The sequence below is a fragment of the Chelonoidis abingdonii genome, chromosome 1 (genome assembly GCF_003597395.2).
Source record: "Chelonoidis abingdonii isolate Lonesome George chromosome 1, CheloAbing_2.0, whole genome shotgun sequence".
NCBI classification, from domain to species: domain Eukaryota; kingdom Metazoa; phylum Chordata; order Testudines; family Testudinidae; genus Chelonoidis; species Chelonoidis abingdonii.
The window spans coordinates 77,644,120-77,663,089 of NC_133769.1; the positions used below are offsets into that span (position 1 = coordinate 77,644,120).

Here is an 18,970-nt window from a genome sequence, read left to right on the forward strand (position 1 = left end):
ATGGATGGATGGATGGATAGATAGAGAAAATGAAAGCAACAAAGAAATACCAATTTGTTTGTAAATGATTAAAGATGATATCTTTCTCCTTTCTTTTCCTTAGAATTTCACCAGCCAAGACATTGACAGTGGTGTTGACAATAAATCTCTGTCTGCAGTATTAGACAATTTGGCAAAATGCAGCTACTATACTGTGTGGTTAACTGCAGACACTGCCTTTGGAAATGGAAACAAAACCAGTGAGATAATACACGTATATACAGATCAAGATAGTATGTAAACATCTCTATTTTAAATTTTCAAATGTACCTCCAAGCTTTTCATTATGAAATAGTTCTAGAACTTTTAAAAATTATTGCATTCTTTGGGATGAAAAGGTTAAAAAGAAGTACTACAGTGAATGCCATTTTAAAAAACTGTTACCATACTGTAGCATTTATCTTTGCATGGGTTTGATGGTATTCCCTATGCCTAGAATGGGGATAGATCATTCTCATGAACCTTAGCATTAGTATTTGAAGGTGACCTCTTTGTGTCAATAGATTGAGCAGATTCTTAACTCCAAGTTCCATTTTGAACGTCACCATTATTTTCTCCACCTTAACTATCAGGATAACCATTATCAATACAAAACCCTACAGTTTAGCCTCTCTTTGGCCGATCTAGTTTTCATGACAGTTTGAGAGTAAGTTTAATTATCAAGCAACTAATCTTTAACCCTTCCTAAAGGACATTTTGATCTGCTGAGTCTCTTGTCTTTGTAGTGTAGCATCAAAAGCAGTTTTTCCTTTCTGGGCACAAAGAGTGAGAAAATCTGTCTTAAACTATCACAAAGATTTTTCTCCCCTTAATAATTAACATTAACTACAAATAATTATGTACATATACTTTCAAGATGCGTTGTTTTTTATATCAAAACATAGATGATCAAAGAAAAGATTGTTTTATTTATAGTCACAAAAATAATGTAATAAAATATTGATTGCATAATGTTAGAGATTAAGTTGGTCTAAAAGCAACACTTCGGGTTTATTTTTGTTATTTATATGAAACTAACAGATATATTTATTTTTTGCTTATTATCCATAGTTCCAGATGGCCCTGTTGAAAGTCTGACATATCAAAATGTTTCTTCAACTGCAATAAATGTAAGCTGGCTTCCACCATCCCAGCCAAATGGTATAGTCTTCTTCCTTGTTTCACTAAGTTTATGGGATACACAAACAGACAGTGAGATATTGTCTCTCATTACTTACAATACAAGCATGTTTTTGGATAACCTGGAGAAGTACACTGACTATATTCTGAAAATCATTCCGGCAACAGTGAAGGGATCTTCTAAAATGCACACTGTGAAACTACACATCAAAACTGAAGAAGATGGTAGGTTTAGGATTTTTTTTAATTCCTAAAGAATTTTATTAAAAACAAATAGCCTTCTAAAAATTCTTGATCATTAGGTTGTTTTCTCATGAAATAATGTTACTGATACGCTTGTTAATTCTTTTTTATCAAATTAACTAATAAAGCAACCCACAATTACTGCCATCATTCAGATTTATTGTAGTGCTTGACTGAGACCATGAAGTAGAAGTTAGCATTGATAAGAGAACAAAGTTAATTGATATTTGAAGATATTTTCCACCATAATTCACCTTTTTGTGGGATAACTTAGGTTTTTTGGTCTGTATGTTTTTTTTCCTGTTTGTTTTCTCATTTCTTATTATAGTCCCTGAATCTTCACCTGTAATCAGAACCTATAAGAATCTTTCATCTACCTCAGTTATGTTGTCCTGGAAGCCGCCTCTCCAACCAAATGGCATCATAATAAGTTATGATTTAAAGTTATTTGGACCAGAAAGGAATGATTCTTGGTCTACCTCCAATAATTCTATAATTCTAGAAGATCTTTTACCATTTACACTGTATAGTATTTTTGCTGCTGCAAGAACTATCAGAGGACTTGGTCCCTATGCTACGCTTAACTTTTACACAGATGAGTCAGGTGAGTGATAAATAAAATCATATCATGCTTGTTTGGAAATAAATGTATGAAATAGAGGTCCCCAGAGCTGATGCAGAGATGTAGGGCTGCCACATGGCTGATCCTGTCTTGGTTGATCCCCTAAAATCCTTGGGGCATAGGGCCAGACACACCACTGCTTCTGTAGGAGGCCGGGTGACAAACCTGCAACATCTGGTGGACGAGTTTAGAGGGAATTCTGGGATTTCGACCTCTGTCCACACTCTGCCTGTAGGTTTTACTGTAGTGGAGGACGCATTCTGACCAAAGGCTATTTAACTCTCACTACTATGGGCCCATATTAGTTCATTTCTCAAATTACACAAGAAAATAAATTTGAGGTGCCCAAGAATGGTGGCATTCAATGGCTCATAGGAGCTCCTTTTAAGAATTCTGCCACAAAATTGAAAGGAAGCATGTGAGATTTCCCTGCCTTTGGCAGAATTCACCCATTATAGTGCTAAATTATCTTTCCCAGAGATTACTTTTAGCCTTGGACTCATAAGAATATATCAAGACTAGTTTCTTTTTGCCTTCGGAATGCATCATAATTTACCAAGTGTCAATTAATTTTCAGGAAAAACAAACAACCTACCCCACCCTCATCTCCAAAAGGAAAATATTCTTTAAAAATACTTACAGACCCTTACAGGTTTTTTTTTTCACTCCTTGCTCTATTTCAGATTACATTGCACACTGCCATCCTACTCGATATATATATAAATGCACAAAGTAGAGAGGGGAAAAGTGTGTGTGTGTGTATATATATATATATATGAAAGATCTAATCTTAATTCTAGTAATCTTAGATGCTACTAGTAACAATAGTAGGTACAATATTTTAGGATACAAGTGTGATATTTTGATTGTGTACCTTTCAAATTAGACTGATTGAAGTGGTAGATAAGACTATAGTAAATAGTCTAGTGGCCCTTTGGGATGGAGTATGTGATCTAATAAGTCTCTTTCATACTCTCTAAAGCACTGGAGTAAATTGCCTAGGGAGGTTGTGGAATCTCCATGATTGCATGTTTTTAAGAACAGGTTAGACAAACACTTGTCAGGAATGGTCTAGTCATACTTAGTCTGCCTCAGTGCCGGGGACTGGACTAGATGACCTACTGAGGTCCCTTCCAGTGCTACATTTCTATGATTCTGTAAGTGCATCTACTCCAGTGGTTCTCAGACTTCTGTACTGGTGACCTCTTTCACACAGCAAGCCTCTGAGTGCGACCCCCACCCCCTTATAAATTAAAAACACCTTTTAATATATTTAACACCATTATAAATATTGGAGGCAAAGCGGGGCTTGAGGTGGAGGCTGACAGCTCGCGACCTCCATGTAATAACCTTGTGACCCCCTGAGGGATCCCAACCCCCAGTTTGAGAACCCCTGATCTACTCTGTTTTTTGCCAAATATTTTCATACTTCCTTGGTTATGAAAATATGCTTTTGTTTAAATGACAGACAATATGAATAGATTATCCTGTTCCTCACCCTTACTTTCTCCAACAACATGCATCTTTAGTAAACAGAGTTTATAATAGGCAAATGAGGCAAGACTGAGGAGTTGTTGGGAGCTCTTTGTTAAAAGGGTAGCAGTACAATATTGGTTCATTTAAGCTCAGACACAAATGCGTAATGAATCTTTATGATGTTTGGCTCCTACAAAGTATTCATATTTGCTTAAAATTAACATTGTAAATTTGAACTAATGAGCATTTTCTCCCACAGTGCCATTAGCACCTCCTCAGGATTTGGCTATTTTCAACTATACTGCCTACTCTGTGTGGCTAAAATGGAGGCCAAGTCCTCAGCCAAATGGTGCTATTAAGAACTATAGTTTTAAGATTCAAGAAAACAAGAGTCATACCATATTTTATCAGGTATGTTTATAATATTTAGTGTTGTTTTAAGTATTTGAAAAAATATATTTTACTTTTCTGGCTATCTGACTCATGTCTCAAAACCAAAAATATGTAAGGCATTTTATATGCCTAGGTATGTCCTGCATTGATCAAAATTATATAAACTCATAACTTAAATGAGGTGATTTTCTTTCCCCCCCTAATGTTTCATTATAAAAGACACGGATAAAAGGTGTTATGGAAATGCATGTATATTGTGGGCTAAATCATATCCTTAAGACACAGCCCGCAGTGAGGGATTGTGTGGAGGTTCACACTCCTTCTCCCTCAGCCATATAATGTCTGTTATGGGGCCACTCATCATGCAAGGGAATTGTATTGTAGTAATCAGTCCCAAACAGGGATCCAGGCTCCACTGTTCTAGACCCTGCACATATGTGAAATTGAAAAGACAGTTCCTGCCCCAAGGCATTTGCTACTACAAACCAAGAAGGAGTGCCCAGGATCCTGTGGAGTTGCGGGGGACATCATGTGGTCCTGATAGAATAGGGACAGAGCAGTTTCTACGTCTGTGCACAGGGACTTCTGTTTTGCTTGCCATTATGCAGGACATGTGAAAGCTCCTCCACTGCACATCTGAGGACAGGCCAGACAGAATCCAACAGTAGGCCGACTCTGCATGACAGTTAAATGTGATAGAGACCAGCTTCCTTCATGTTGTCACAAGAAGAGTAGTATATGCAAGTGAGCAGACTGTGTGGAGTGCAGCAGTGGGACAGGCAGACCAATTCATGCAGAGGGAGACTGCAGCTTGTAGTGGGTTAGCAGTGGTCCCTCCCTCTCTAGGTCAGCGGGAGGCTACTCAGCCTCACTAGGTCATTGGGAGTCACCCACAATTAGGGAATTAGCCACTGCCAGCCTATGGCTGTGGCCGACTGTCCGGGCAGAGCGGTAGTCAGTTGGGGTCTCTACCCTGCAAGCAGGGACAAGGAGCAAACAGTTATGGGTCCCAGCCCACAGTCAAGGTGGGAGTAGCAAGGATTCTGTAGTTCGCACCTGTACTCAGGGCCAAGCAGCAAACGATTATCAGGCCAAGCCCTTAGTCAGGACAGGGCTGTAAGGAGTCTATGGCTCGGGTATTCAGGGCTGAGCAGCAAGAGGGTTGGACATCTTAGCTCCGGCAGATGGCTGACAAACACAGGCTTCTTGACCTAAAGAGGAGGGACTGCCACCCCAGGGATGAGGTGGCAAGGGTAGGGGGATGTAGGCCCACCCAACTCCACTGCATCCCAGCCCAGGACTGTAACAGTGGCAGACTGATCTGCCACTGGGTCAGTGGAGAATCCAGCCGCAACACACTGACCGGGTCTCTGGCAGCAACACAGCCAGATTAAGGTCAGCGGCCCCAAGGCCACTTCCTCCCCTCCCCTCAGGGTGTACCTGGATTCACAGGGGTCCTTCGCTTCATCCGGAGAGAAGGCCCATGGTAGTCCCAGGACCTGCTCCGTGGCTTGGTCAGCAGGTGGGTCCAGCAGCTCTGGCCATTCCTTTGTACTGCAGGGGTCTGCTGCAGTCTCACAGCTCAGGAGCAGGCAAAAGGCATCTGGCTCCTTCCGTGGCTGCAGCCCAGCTGAGCTCCGGGACCTGCTTTTTATACTTCCTGTTCCTTCCTCTGACTTCTGGTGGGAGGGGCAAGCATAGCCTGGCTCCGCCCACTAGGGTTCACAGCATGGTCCCTCCCCACTCTGGCTCAGTGGGAGGCCACACTGCCTCACTACAAAGCTAAGTTGTATAATTAAACATTATTTTGAAAAATCTGCATTTGTTTTCCCAGTAGAACTGAACAGCTCTCCCTACTGCTTTTATAGTCCCATGAAGAGATGGCTGTGAGTGCTGCAGGAACAGCTGTTACCAGGGATAGCCTATACTCTTGCCTCTCTCTCCCGGCATGTTTCTATGTTGCCCAAAATAGTCTCTTGTCTCACGTAGGGGAGAAGAAATCACCTCTATCTCTTTTTCTCCAATTGCTGGACAAAGGCTGGAGGGATGGGAGGGGCACTGTGCCATAAACAAGCAAAAATGAAAAAGTTAGCCAAAGTGACACTTCAAGCTGGCATCAACCTGTTACATGAAGATCTTTCCCTTCAACCGAATCTATATCTGAAGAGGTGCTATCAGCGATAGAGGCAGTGCAGGTGGCGAGGAGGGTGTTTGTTTGTGACAACAACTCTCCAGGCTGGCACAGGATGCATATGTGAAATTAGGCTGCTGATGTGGTACTACTATAATTATAATAACTTCCGTTGACAAACTTTCTTCACAAACCACAGTGAGGGAGAAAGAGTGGAAAGGAAGGGAATAGGAAAGCAGTGTTTTCAATCAATCAGATAATATCTACTCTATGGTTTGGCTCATTCACTAACATGAATAGGAACTAAACTTTCAAAAACAAGCAGAGGGGCAGATAAATGTGATTGCTTGTTGTTATTTGCTGTATTTCTATAGAAGCTCTCCATTGTGTCTTTCTCATTTTTTTGTTCTGATATTTTGTAATGTTATTTCTGGCGGGGTGTGTGAGTGGGAGGAATCTTGAAAGAGGTACCCTGTTCGTACAGAAAAAAATCTGGCTTGTGCACATCTGAAGTAGCACAATAAAGGACTTGACCCTGCTTGGACTATTTTGTGTGACGTGGAGACGTGAAGGATCCAAGGGACAAGACTACAGTACCAAAACTCTCATTAAATCAGTGTGGGGATTATGAGACCCAGTGTGTCCAAATATGTGGATTTTGTGCTAACAATTGTGTTTTTCTTCTAAGAACGTTTCAGGTTCACGCAGTGATGCAAACCTTGTTGGACTAGAGCCATTCAGCACCTATTTTATCAGTGTCTCTGCTTTTACAAGAGTTGGAAATGGCAATCAGTTCAGTAACATTGTCCAATTCACAACAAAGGAATCAGGTTAGAAACAGTTTGGGGATTTTTTTATGAACTGCAGCATTGTCTGTGCAGATTTCCTTTTATAACTGAACAGCATTCTTTCTTTGCTCTCCAAATGTAATGGAACTCAGAACTATATCATTGTTACAACATGCACTCGCATTCCTGTTTTACCTGATAGGTGAGGTCTTTACTTTTCGAGTTCGATGTTGGAAGTCTGAAATTAGAAATATCAAAGACAGCTGGACAAAGAGAGGGCAAATGAATCAGAAGCTACTTTTTAAGAAATACAAATGTTTAACATTTTCTGATAACTTGTTTAGGGAAAAAAGGTAGTCACTAATTAAACATCTTCCTTTGTGATATCTCAGTCTTTCTGACGACTGGGAAGAACTATGCAATATAATTGATTTAATTAATTAACCACTTACTAGCTGCATCTCGTGCTTGACACATATCCTTTGAAGTTACAGAAGCTAGAAAACTGTCCTTTCCCTTTCTTAACAGGGACACTGAGAGGAAAGCAGAGAAGAGAGGGGAAGAGAGCACAGGCAGGATTTAGCCTGCTAGGAAGTGTTTATTTTCAATGACTAGTAGCTATTTAATATATTTTTTTACTAGTAACAAATGTTTATTATGCTGTTTAAAAGTGATAAAATGATAGTATGAAACACTGAAAATTCTCTAAAGCTATAGGACGAGATCTCAGGGTGCAGACAAACTATACGGAGCTCAACTGCAGAGATGGTTTAGAAGGTTGCTGTACAAGGCTGCTGCCGCTGGGCCAACTCAGGGCATCCCTCATGCTGCCCTAGTTTACAGTGCATCAGAATTTAGGGGTCTCTTCCTTTTGCTTTTCTATTCTAGCACCAGAAAGGAGGATAAGCCCCTACACTGGCTGTTCAGCCCTGGAAATTCACTTTGATGCTGGTATCCGAGCCATGGTGTTAGACAGCTCTTGACTAGTTAGAAGGCCGAATTTCCGAATGCCATTTTATAACATGTACTTCTGTACCAGATCTGGATTGGCTACAGAACTTGCTTATACACCCCAGATGTGTTGACTCAGGGTATGTCTACACTAAAGGATTATTCCGATTTTACAGAAACCGATTTTTTTAAAACAGACTGTATAAAGTCAAGTGCAAGCGGCCACACTAAGCACATTAATTCGGTGGTGTGCGTCCATGTACCGACTAGCATCGATTTCCGGAGCATTGCACTGTGGGTAGTTATCCTGTAGCTATCCTATAGTTCTTGCAGTCTCCCCCCGCCCATTGGAATTCTGGGTTGAGATCCCAATGCATGATGGTGCAAAAACAGTGTCGCGGGTGATTCTGGGTAAATGTTGTCACTCAATCCTTCCTCCGTGAAAGCAACGGTAGACAATCATTTCACACCCTTTTTCCCCTGGATTGCCCTGGCAGACGCCATAGCATGACAACCATGGAGCCCATTTTGCCTTTTGTCATTGTCACCATATATGTATTGGATGCTGCTGACAGAGGCGGTACTGCAGTGTTACACAGCAGCATTCAGTTGCCTTTGCAAGGTAGCAGAGATGGTTACCATCCCGACTGCACCATCTGCAATTGTAAATTGGCGATGAGATGATGGTTATCAGTCATTTTGCACTGTTTGCAATTGGAAATTGGCAATGACGGTTATCAATCATTTTGTACTGTCTGCTACTGTCATGGATGCTCCTGGCTGGCCTCGCTGAGATCAGCTGGGAGCGCGTGGACAAAAATGGGAATGACTCCCTGGGTCATTCCCTTCTTTATGTTTTGTCTAAAAATAGAGTCAGTCCTGCCTAGAATATGGGGCAAGTACTGTGAGAACCAGTGATGAGCACAGCCGCTCTGGGTCGGAGCCCCAGAGATTCCCGCAGAGAAATTGATGAGTCTGCATGCCATTTCTTAGGGGGTGCTCCCACTTGGCAACAACCCCACCCTCCTTTGCTTCTTCCTCCCCAACCCTCCCTGGCTACCCATGGCCGTGTCTTCCCATTTGGTAGATGATAGTAATAAAGAATGCAGCATAAGAAACACGACTTTTTTAGCTGAGATAAATGAGGGGGAGGCAGCCTCCCAGCTGCTATGTATAGTCAGCAGACATTAAAGGTGGGTGAGAGAAGAGCACAGCCTCCACTGCTATGATGTCAAGCGTACCAATCTTCTTTAGACATGAAGGGGGGGGGCTTGATGGCGCTCAGGTCCCTCTGCTATTGATTGACGGTTACCAACTTTTGTTACCATTCTTGACTGGAATGCCCAGTTAGTCATTCCCATTTTACCCAGGGCGCCCCCCGGCCGAACCTCATCTGAGGCCAGCCAGGAGCACTCACAGGATGATGAGGATGGTTTTCACCATTTTGCATACCGTCTGCCATCAGGAAGGAAGGGAAGGGTGCTGCTGTTTCATCCGCCACAGCAGCCACGTCTACCAGCAGCTGCAGTGACATACTGGTGGACATTGAAATACGGCGAGAATGTTTTTTTCCCTTTCTTTCACAGGGGGAGGGGAGAAATTGACGAGATTAATCTCTGTAACCACTCCTGGACTTCAATGTTTTTGCCCTTACAGGCATTGGGAGCTCAGCCAAGATGCAATGCTTTTCGGAGACTGCAGGGACGTGTGGGATAGCGGTGAGTGCCTCAGTATCCCCTCTCCTCCCTCCATGAGCGTCATTTGTTTCTTTGGCTTTCCGTTACACTTGTCTCGCAGCACTGTTGCTGGTCCTCTGTGTGGCCTCTGTCTATCATTGCCTGGAGATTTTTTCAAATGGCTTGGCATTTCGTCTTTCTTTATTGGAGCTTCTGCTAGAACGGGTTTGTTCTCCCCTACAGCTGATCAGATCCAGTATCTCCCGTATGGTCCATGCTGGAGCTCTTTTTGGATTTGGGACTGCATCGCCACCCGTGTTGATCAGAGCTCCACGCTGGGCAAACAGGAAATGAAATTCAAAAGTTCGTGGGGCTTTTTCTGTCTACCAGGCCAGTGCATCCGAGTTCAGATCTCTTTCCAGAGTGCTCGCAATGGTACACTGTGGGATACCGCCCAGAGGCCAATACCGTTGAACTGAGGCCACACTAACTCTAATCTGACATGGCAATACCGATTTCAGCGCTACTCCCCTTGTTGGGAAGCAGTTCAGAAATCAGTTTAAAGAGCCCTTTATATCGATATAAAGGGCTTCGTTGTGTGGATGGGCGCAGGGTTAATTCGGTTTAACACTGCTAAATTCAGTTTAAACGCATAGTGTAGACCAGGCCTAAAAGATCTTTTAATGCTCTGGCAGGCATGGCTGAAGTTTTACACACTCTGCCACCTGGTGGCTGAACCATATAATACAGTTTAGCATTCCCTTAGATCAGTGGTGGGCAATCTGCAGCCCATCACGGTAATGTGATTGTGAGCCGCGAGACATTTTGCTGACATTGACTAGCCGCAGGCATGGTCCTCGCCAGGGCTGGCTCCAGGCCCCAGCACGCCAAGCGCGTGCTTGGGGCGGCATGCTGCGGGGGCGCTCTGCCGGTTGCCAGGAGGGCCGCAGGCAGCTCCGGTGGACCTCCTGCAGGCGTGCCTGTGGAGGGTCCGCTGGTCCTCCCGGTGGACCTCCCTCAGGCGTGTCACGTCCGTGTAACTTAGAACATCCTGAAGTTGCGTGTCTGTCAAAGTTGCTTTTTGTAGCTGTTGTAGTCTCTTTTGTGACACTGCTTTGTATCATTCTCCACACCTTTACATCATCTTTGAACTCACAGGTAGTTGAATGCAACGCTGGGCTCTATGACAGACTGTCTGCTACTAAAAGACTTTTTCCAGGTGCATATTTAGCAATTGGATTAAATCACATTAACCTAAGCAATAGACATTGTTATCTCAGTGGTGCTTGATACAAGTCTTTCCCACTGTTGAGGGTTATATGTAGTTTATTCACCCACGAAAGCTCATGCTCCAAAACTTCTGTTAGTCTATAAGGTGCCACAGGACTCTTTGCTGCTTATGTAGTTTATGATCTGTTATCAGTATAAACAAATCTAATCCACAAAGATACCTGTAGAAGTTCTCACATGCCCATATTCTTGCCAGGCACGCCTTTTCAATCTGTGCATATCGTTTTCTGCTTCTGTGAGTATGAGAGAAAAATGAAGCTGGCTTCCACTAAATTCTGTATTGTTGAAACAATGTACCACCTAGGGCCATAGCTCTTGCATCCTCACTGACCATTGTGGATTTGTGCACATCATATTACTGGAGAACTGGAGCTGTTGAGATAATTTCTATCACCTTTTTACAGGCAATTTTTTGTTATGGCCCCCATAGCCAAGTTATGTTGGACTTCAGTTCATTCAGTGGTTTTGTCCCTATAGAAAAGACTTGTGGATACCAACCAAGGTAATTTACCATCTCCAGGATATGTCTCAGTTCTGGGATATTTGTTGGTGCATTCAATTAATTGCTTTTACTTTCTTGAGGCTAGGACTGATTCCATCTTTGTTTATTGTCTGCACCTAGAGCTCGATTTGGAGTAGACAGAAAATGCATTTTTCCTTGTTTAGCTTCAGTTCAGACTGACTGGTGAGGACTTTGTTGAGGGTTTTATTGTATTCTTCCATAGAAGACCCATATATAAAAATATCATGCACTAAGACTACAATTCCATTTGTATTTGTTAACAGTTCTGCCTTCTTTCTTTGGAAAATTTCAGGTGCATTGGTAATCCTAAAAGGTAATCTTTGAAAGCAAAATCTCTCAAAGGGTGTGATAAATGTTAGTTTAGCACTTTCTTTGTCTAAAGGAGTTTGCCAGAATCTGCTTGAGGCATCAAACTCAGATAATACTGTAGCTCTTTTCACTTTGGGAGGGAAGTCATCCAGTGTTGAGAGGATATATTTTTCTCTTATAACTACTCCATTAAGTCTTTTAAGGTCCACACAGATTGTATTTTTCCATTTTTCTTTATAACTGGTACTATTCAGACACACATGTTGTTGGCTCAGAGTTTTTCTCGATTATGTCAGTCTTCTCCATTCTCTATAACTCAGTTTCCCCTTTATGGAGTAATGGGAGAGGAATCCTGTAAGATATATATAACCCTTCTGCCCCTCTGAGTTGGCAGCAACAAGGGCCGGGTTCAGTATCCACAGGTTCCATTTCAATAACGCAATGCAAAACCGGCTCGAGCCCCCACCCAGTGACCTGGGACAATTACATACCACTCACCCTGGGTGCCTCTAGGAGGCAATACTTCCCCTCTCGCAAGCACAGAATCTGAGTGTAGCAAAATCCTTTTAATAAAGGAGGGAAACAATGGGCATCATATTGGGGAAACACCACAAACAGGATTCATAACATAAACCATGCACAAAAGACTCACCAAGTAAGTTTTGGCTGTGTCCTTTTCCCCTTAGGGTCTTAAGCCCAATTACTCCGAAGTCCAACAACCCAAAATTCTCTGTCCCTGGTCAGTGCCACCCCAGAGTTCAAAAGTTTATCTGCAGAGTTTTACCCCCCAGCCTAGGTGGAAATGGGGGGGGGTGCACACAGGGTGTTAATGGGCACCTTACGTGGTCCAAGGCTGACTGCCCCGCCTCTCTGTGGGGTTCTGCTGCCGCCTTCGCCACGAACAGCTCCACTCCACTAGCCAACCTGAGAGCCACTCCAGCCATCCCCGCAAACTGATCCGCCCACTCGCTCTTTGTTCCATGGGGCAGTCCAACCGTCCTGTAAACTGCTCAGCTCTGCTCTGCTCTCCTCCACTCCGCATTCTGTGGGCTGCTCCAACCGTCCTGCAGACTGTTCCGCTCTGCCAGTTGCTTAGCGCTATATCTTCAGGCTCCTCCACTAGTTACCACAGCACTCCGCTCAGTAAGTTTAGCTCTTTTAGTGATGTCAACTCTTAGTGACTTCAGTTTGTAGTAGGGGAGCCCCAGTGCTGGTGCACCACTGGCCCAAAGTGAATTCAGCATAGCAGCTTCTAGCTAGATTTCTAATAAAATCAAAATTAGCTCTGCTAGTCAACAGTGGAGAGAAGAGGAGGTGCAATTGGTGTTCTAAGCCCTCAAAAGGGGCCCATATCATCAGGTACACACACCAGTCTCCAGCCTCTCTCAATTCACTGAGTTTTGGAACCCATGTCCCTTGTCTAGCGAGTGCTACTTAGTTGATGGTGAGACCCTCTGTCATAAAACCAGTTTATAGTCCCTCATTCACATAATCAGGGTAACAACACTTTATTCCTCCTGCCCCAATAACAGAGAAATTGGGGATCCCACAGCTGTCAAAGTGACCATTTTAGGCTGCCGTGGGCTATGCTAGGCAGGGTGGGTGTGCCTATGCAAACAAGATCAGCCCCTGAAGTTCTTTTCCACACTTGCCATAATTCACCAACAGATGTCAGGGTAGAGCTCATCCTGACTCTGCCATGAGCATTGTCTCAAGGTTTTTTTTTTTTATACTGCATCTCATTTCAACAGTCCAATATCACCAAATATTCCATTGAGTTCTTCCACCTCTCTCACTAAGCTCAGCATGGCTGCCATGTTGTGGCTGAGAAGGCAGTTGGTCTGTGGTCCTTTGATCAAATGCATTCTGAATGAAAAGATTTTGTCTTTGTAAGTTGTTTTTGTAGTGAACTGGCCCATGCAGTACAGAATACCTCTGTGGATAGTCAGAGCTGTGTCAGGTGACTTCAGCTCTTGGAGGAGATGAAGGTGATTATAAGTCCCTTATGAGATGACTGTGACATCAGCTCCTGAGTCACTTTTAAAGTCAATAGTCTTGCTATTAATATTCAGTCATCACAAGTGATAGATCCTAGAAATGGCTCTTGATTCTTTGTAATATGAGTCAACTCCCTGACTGCTTTGATGCAGCAAACAGCTGCAAAATGTCCATATTTCATGCATTTATTACACCATGTACCTCTGGGTGGACATGCATCATCTCTTGGGACATGACTGTTTCTACACCATGTGCATGTAGGCTGGAATTTGTCCCTTTTAACCTGGGAGTTGTCTCTCCTTGCCTTAGAGATCTTATGGTAATGACTTCTACCACTTGTCTACATTTTTTAGCAGCTTCTTGTTTTTCAAGTTTGTCAAGTTGCTCTTGATTTTGGTCTCACCAGCTCAGACTGCTTTGCTTTCTGTATAGCTGTGGCTAGAGTTAAATCTCTTTTCAATTGTATCTGCTGTGAAAGGGTTTTGTCTGTTAACCCAATAACCAGCCTGTCACTGATATCTTTATGTTTTGCATTCCCCAAATCCCAGCTTTCAGCCAATGCGTGCAGAACTTATAAAGCATTTAATATTTTCCTCTGGTTCTTGAATTCTTGAGATGAAAACATGCTCTGTCATAAAACATATTTCTCTGAGACAAAATATGCATCAAACATAGCCAGAACCCTTTCATAGTCATGTTTGAGACTGTATTCAGTAAATTCAAAGGATGTAAGGATATGTTCTGCTTGCTTCAATTAAAGCATAAATTGAAGCATAAATTAAAGAAGATAGCCGTATATCTCCAGTTTCTTTGTAGAGTTTGCAATCTTGCAAAATACTGTTTCCAGTTTGACCATTGTGAAGATTTGTCAAAGCTGAAGTTCTCTGGAGCAGTGAAGAGTTGCATGTGTATGAAATCCTGCAACCTTTGTTGCTTTGTTCCTTCTGTCTGCAACCTTTGTCACTTTGTTCCTTCTGTTTACAACTTTTGTTGCTATTTTCCTTCTGTTTCTGTTCTTAGTTTATTCCTGACTCCATGTCATGTATTTCTATATCAAATACGGACTGGCTAGAGAGCTTGCTTATACACACCAGATACTTAATATAAGATCATTTAATGCTTTGCCAGGTATGGCTGAGGTTGGTTTAAATAAGGTATCTTACACACAGTTCCAACTAGTGGCTGTACAGTATCACACAGTTTAGCATCTGTTACAGTCTATATTTTTAGCAGCTGCATGTCCCACCATCCTTACAGTAGGATTTTGTCCTGCCCAGCAGCTACAGAAGCAGTCATCAAAGCTGTCTCTTTTGGTCAGTGACCTCATAGCCTCTCCCACATCCCTTCTTTCAGAAGGCTGGCTCCACTGGATGACACATTGCCCTTAGAGTGGGACCAAGTAATTTTAAAACTTTTCTTCATATTTTCTGCTGCGCTCATTGGGTCCATCCCCTTTTCAGCCGTTTTTGGCCACTGAATCTAAGGGCTAGCCTACAGATGAAAGTTAATGTAGAATAAGTTAGGGTGTGAATTTAACGTGTACTAACTTTTCCTGAATGACTCTATGTGTAGGCACTTGTATTCTGAAATAAGAGTGCCATATTCCAAATTAGCCTATTCCATTTAAACTAATTTGGAATAACACACACATTCTGGAGTAACCTACATTTTATTCTCACTCTTTTTGGAGCACCTCTGCCCCACTGCAGCTCTCCCATGCTTCAGCAAAAAAGTTTTTTTTTAAATCTCCCCCAGTTCAGTGTTCCCCATTGAGTAGCCTGACCTTTTATCAGCTTTTGCCATCTAGTTTAATTTTTCTGTGACTCTCCTCTGAGCAGATCCATCACAGCCACACAGCTGCTTCTATGAGACCAGTCCTCATGTCTCAGTTTTCCCCATCTGCTCCATGCTGCAGTCTGGCTTTTATGGACTTGGCTACATCAAGTTCCTGCTTCTTTCAGCATGTTCCTGTGTCATGGAGGTGTTCAATATCAGGATTTCAGACAAGCAACATAGAAAGATACTGCAGTCCATAAGTGCTACCTTGTGTATAGAGTCCCACTAAGTCCTTGAAACACAGGTAATGGTCAGCGCATTCCCCTTATCCTTGCATGGATGCTATTATAAACTACCCTGGGGTCTGAGATGGTGTAGAACTAGCCCCAGAATTGAGGAGCCACAAACATCTCTTTTGCATGTCCCTCACCCAGGTGCACTCAGCACTAACTGGGTAAAGGATTCAATCCTATGCCTTTATTGAAAATACAAAGTGATCTTTCTTCTGTAGATGCTACTTTTGAAAGGAGTACTCTTCAAACTCTGGAGAGAAATATATGTATTTTTAAAGAGATCTGTTTTCCTCTGTACCTGTAGTGATTAGTATGTTTCCCTCTAGTTCTGGGACGTTGATGCTAGTCAATTCCCTACTGTATGGATTACTGGACATCGCTTCACTAGAGAGAGAAAAAAACAACACCACCTTTTTCTGTTGATTCTTTTCTCTTAGTTAGTACATCCCACAATCTGATTTTCCCTGGGAAAATTTAATCAGTTGTTCCATAACTTGGAGCCAGTTGTTTGTTTTCATGTTAAATATATAATACTGTTTTTACCTATGAAATTCGAAGAGCTGCCCAGGAAGCTTTACGAGAATTCATCTTGCGGGGAAAGCAAATGGGTGGGACCAATCAAGTAACTGCTGCCTATGAGTGACAGCTTTGAAGACTTCCCCAAAACTCCTGAGCAGGACACAACACTACTGTAGGGGTTACCAACCATAGGGTAGAGTAAATGAGAGAAGGAAAGCTAAAGGGTAAGTAAAATTTTCTTTTGGAGTGTATCAGTTTCACATTACTGTATATGTTCCACTGTGCTGCTGATTAGAAAAAAATGGGGAAAATGTGGATGTAGATGGGAGAGAGAAGGGAAAAGGAAGTTGGACCATAGATAGTTTTAGGAAATATAATGTAGTATCACTCTGTTCATTTCAAGCACTGCTTCAGTAATGTTAATAATTACTGGAAATAAAGCTTCCATAAAATATAATCAAGGACATTTCTTCATTTAAAACACTTCTTGCTCAGTGTTCTTATTACAGTATTAATTATCTGGCACTGGAATGCTTGACCCTTATTATAGACATTATACCTACATCTCTGAGTATACTATAATGTGATTACCCTTTTGATTGTTTGGAATGTTAACCTTTGGTGCATGTGTATCTTTTAAGCTCCAGATGTTGTCCAGAATGTTCAGTGTACTGCAACAAGTTGGCAGTCGATTCTAGTACACTGGGACCCACCTTCTAAGTCAAATGGAGTGATTATACATTACATCATAATTTTTGAAAGAAATTCTACAAACATTTCTGCTTCTGATAAGGTGCATACTTTCAGAGATCTGCTATCAAATATTTCTTACCAGTTTAAAATAAAAGCTGCAACATCTGCTGGTGAGGGAAAGGAACAGATATGCAATGCCAGCACATTTCCAGAAAAAGGTAACAATTTTTGGATTTAAAATTTTACTCTAATTTAAATGACAATTGAATATTTAGATCAGTGATGATATTCTTACATTTACTACAGCATCCCAGTCCTTTCCCTAGTCAAGTATAATCACAGTTTAAATCTTAGATCAGATGATGAGAAATGGGGTCTGCTCTCCAACCCCTGTCTTGAAATGTCCTTGATTGTGATCCCAAGGGACAGAGGTTATGTACAAATGAAGAGTTATGTTCTTGTCATGTTAAGTCTGAGTTCTTATTTTATTCATACTGTATCACCCAGTCCTAGTATTCATTGGCTCATAGCTAGATTGGATATGTTTTCATCTTTTTGCTGGTGACCTCACCTACTGAATATTATTACTGGGAAGGTTTTGTATGAGATAGTGGTATTTCTGCCAGTGACATCCTTTGTTTTAATGTTAAATAGCCAATACTGCAAATTCACTCATTAGAAGTGCTACCATTCAGAGGTTCTTAATCAATAAAATCATTTAACTTCCTCCAATATTTATCATCTTAAGCTACCGTTGAAATGAACTTTTTAACAGGGGAAAAGATGGCAACCATATAGACAGTTTAGGAAAATTAATTCCTGCTCCTTTTTAATAAAGAGGTTATCTTCACACTTTCTTTTTACTATTATATATTTAATAATGGGGCTACTTTCAGTGGCACTACTTGCATGAACGGGATCTTTAAATTGCATCTCCAGCCTTGAAAGGCCTGGATACATCCAAAAACATATAAGCTCATTTACAGTTGGAACATATTTTTCTCTCTCATCTCTAAAATAATAACTCATTTAAACACATAATATTACTTATTAGTTTCTCTCTCTGTTAATTGGAACTGTCTATCTAATTGAATTTGATAAATAATGATGAGTCAGATAAGTATTGTGTTAATGTCATATCAGAAATTCTTGCATATAGTGGGGGTATATTGGAAAATATATTATAGTGTAACATTTTTCAAAAAGTTGAGGTTAATAGAGCTATTCACATGCATGTGAGGGATACAGGGTTGGTACCCAGTTTGTATCTGCATAAGTTCTCCCTGAATATTGAAGAAGTGAAGTTTAGTTTGTCCAGCTCTGATAGTTCAAAAAAGCTTCTAGTAAGTGACTTTCTAAATCTTAGGCAGACACAAAGAAAATACAAAAATTGGTGGCGAGATATATTAGTCTGATTTGCCAGAAGTTTAACAAATTCCTCTTTATTCTGTGATCTCTTATTGTATGGACCTGGGAGCTATGCCTATTTTTACTTAATTTTCCATCTAAGAAATATAAAAAGTTGGGTTACTTTTTGTTTCTTTGCGATAAAATTAGCGAGAATTCATAAAATGGGATGCCTTTAATGACACTTGAGTGTTGAAAGGGCAGATAATTGGAATTATAGCTGGAAGAATATGGACTAAACAGCATTAATGAAGATTCATTCAGATTCTGATTTGACTGTTCAGTTCAACCATGCTTGTGTACCTTTTCGTATGTTGTTTGTGAACATTCTCATGCGTTTTATTTTGTTCTGATGAATATATGGGGGCATCTCTGTACTGCATAGGACTGCTGTATTCACATGAAAAGAAGCATATTTGTATCTGAGGAAGAATATCTGATATTTGTTATTTACTTCCCAGTAATTGTTATGAGTTTTCATGTAAATATTTCAGTTATCCAATCAAATAATAGACAACACTTCCACATGACTTGTGAATGATGCCATGAATGATGAATAGTGAATATTTGAAGTGAACAGTCCATAAACCACCAAAAAACTGAAAATTGTATGTTCAAACTATTTAACAGATCTTTATGAACAGTTAAAATATTGGATACACTGGGATTGCTATAGAAATTATTGCTAAACAGAATAAAGAGCTGTTAGATAACTGATCTACAG

The 18,970-nt window shown here is 41.3% G+C and overlaps 1 protein-coding gene across 1 annotated transcript in view; it reads left to right on the forward strand.

Moving 5' to 3' along the window:
- PTPRQ (protein tyrosine phosphatase receptor type Q) overlaps positions 1-18,970 on the forward strand; it is a 149,542-nt gene that overhangs the window by 57,236 nt on the left and 73,336 nt on the right. Inside the window, exons 20-25 of the mRNA XM_032806315.2 lie at positions 104-272; positions 1,090-1,383; positions 1,730-2,005; positions 3,759-3,910; positions 6,712-6,853; positions 16,788-17,057. Coding sequence (XP_032662206.1) covers positions 104-272; positions 1,090-1,383; positions 1,730-2,005; positions 3,759-3,910; positions 6,712-6,853; positions 16,788-17,057 — 1,303 coding nt within the window. The remainder of the gene's footprint in view (positions 1-103; positions 273-1,089; positions 1,384-1,729; positions 2,006-3,758; positions 3,911-6,711; positions 6,854-16,787; positions 17,058-18,970) is intronic.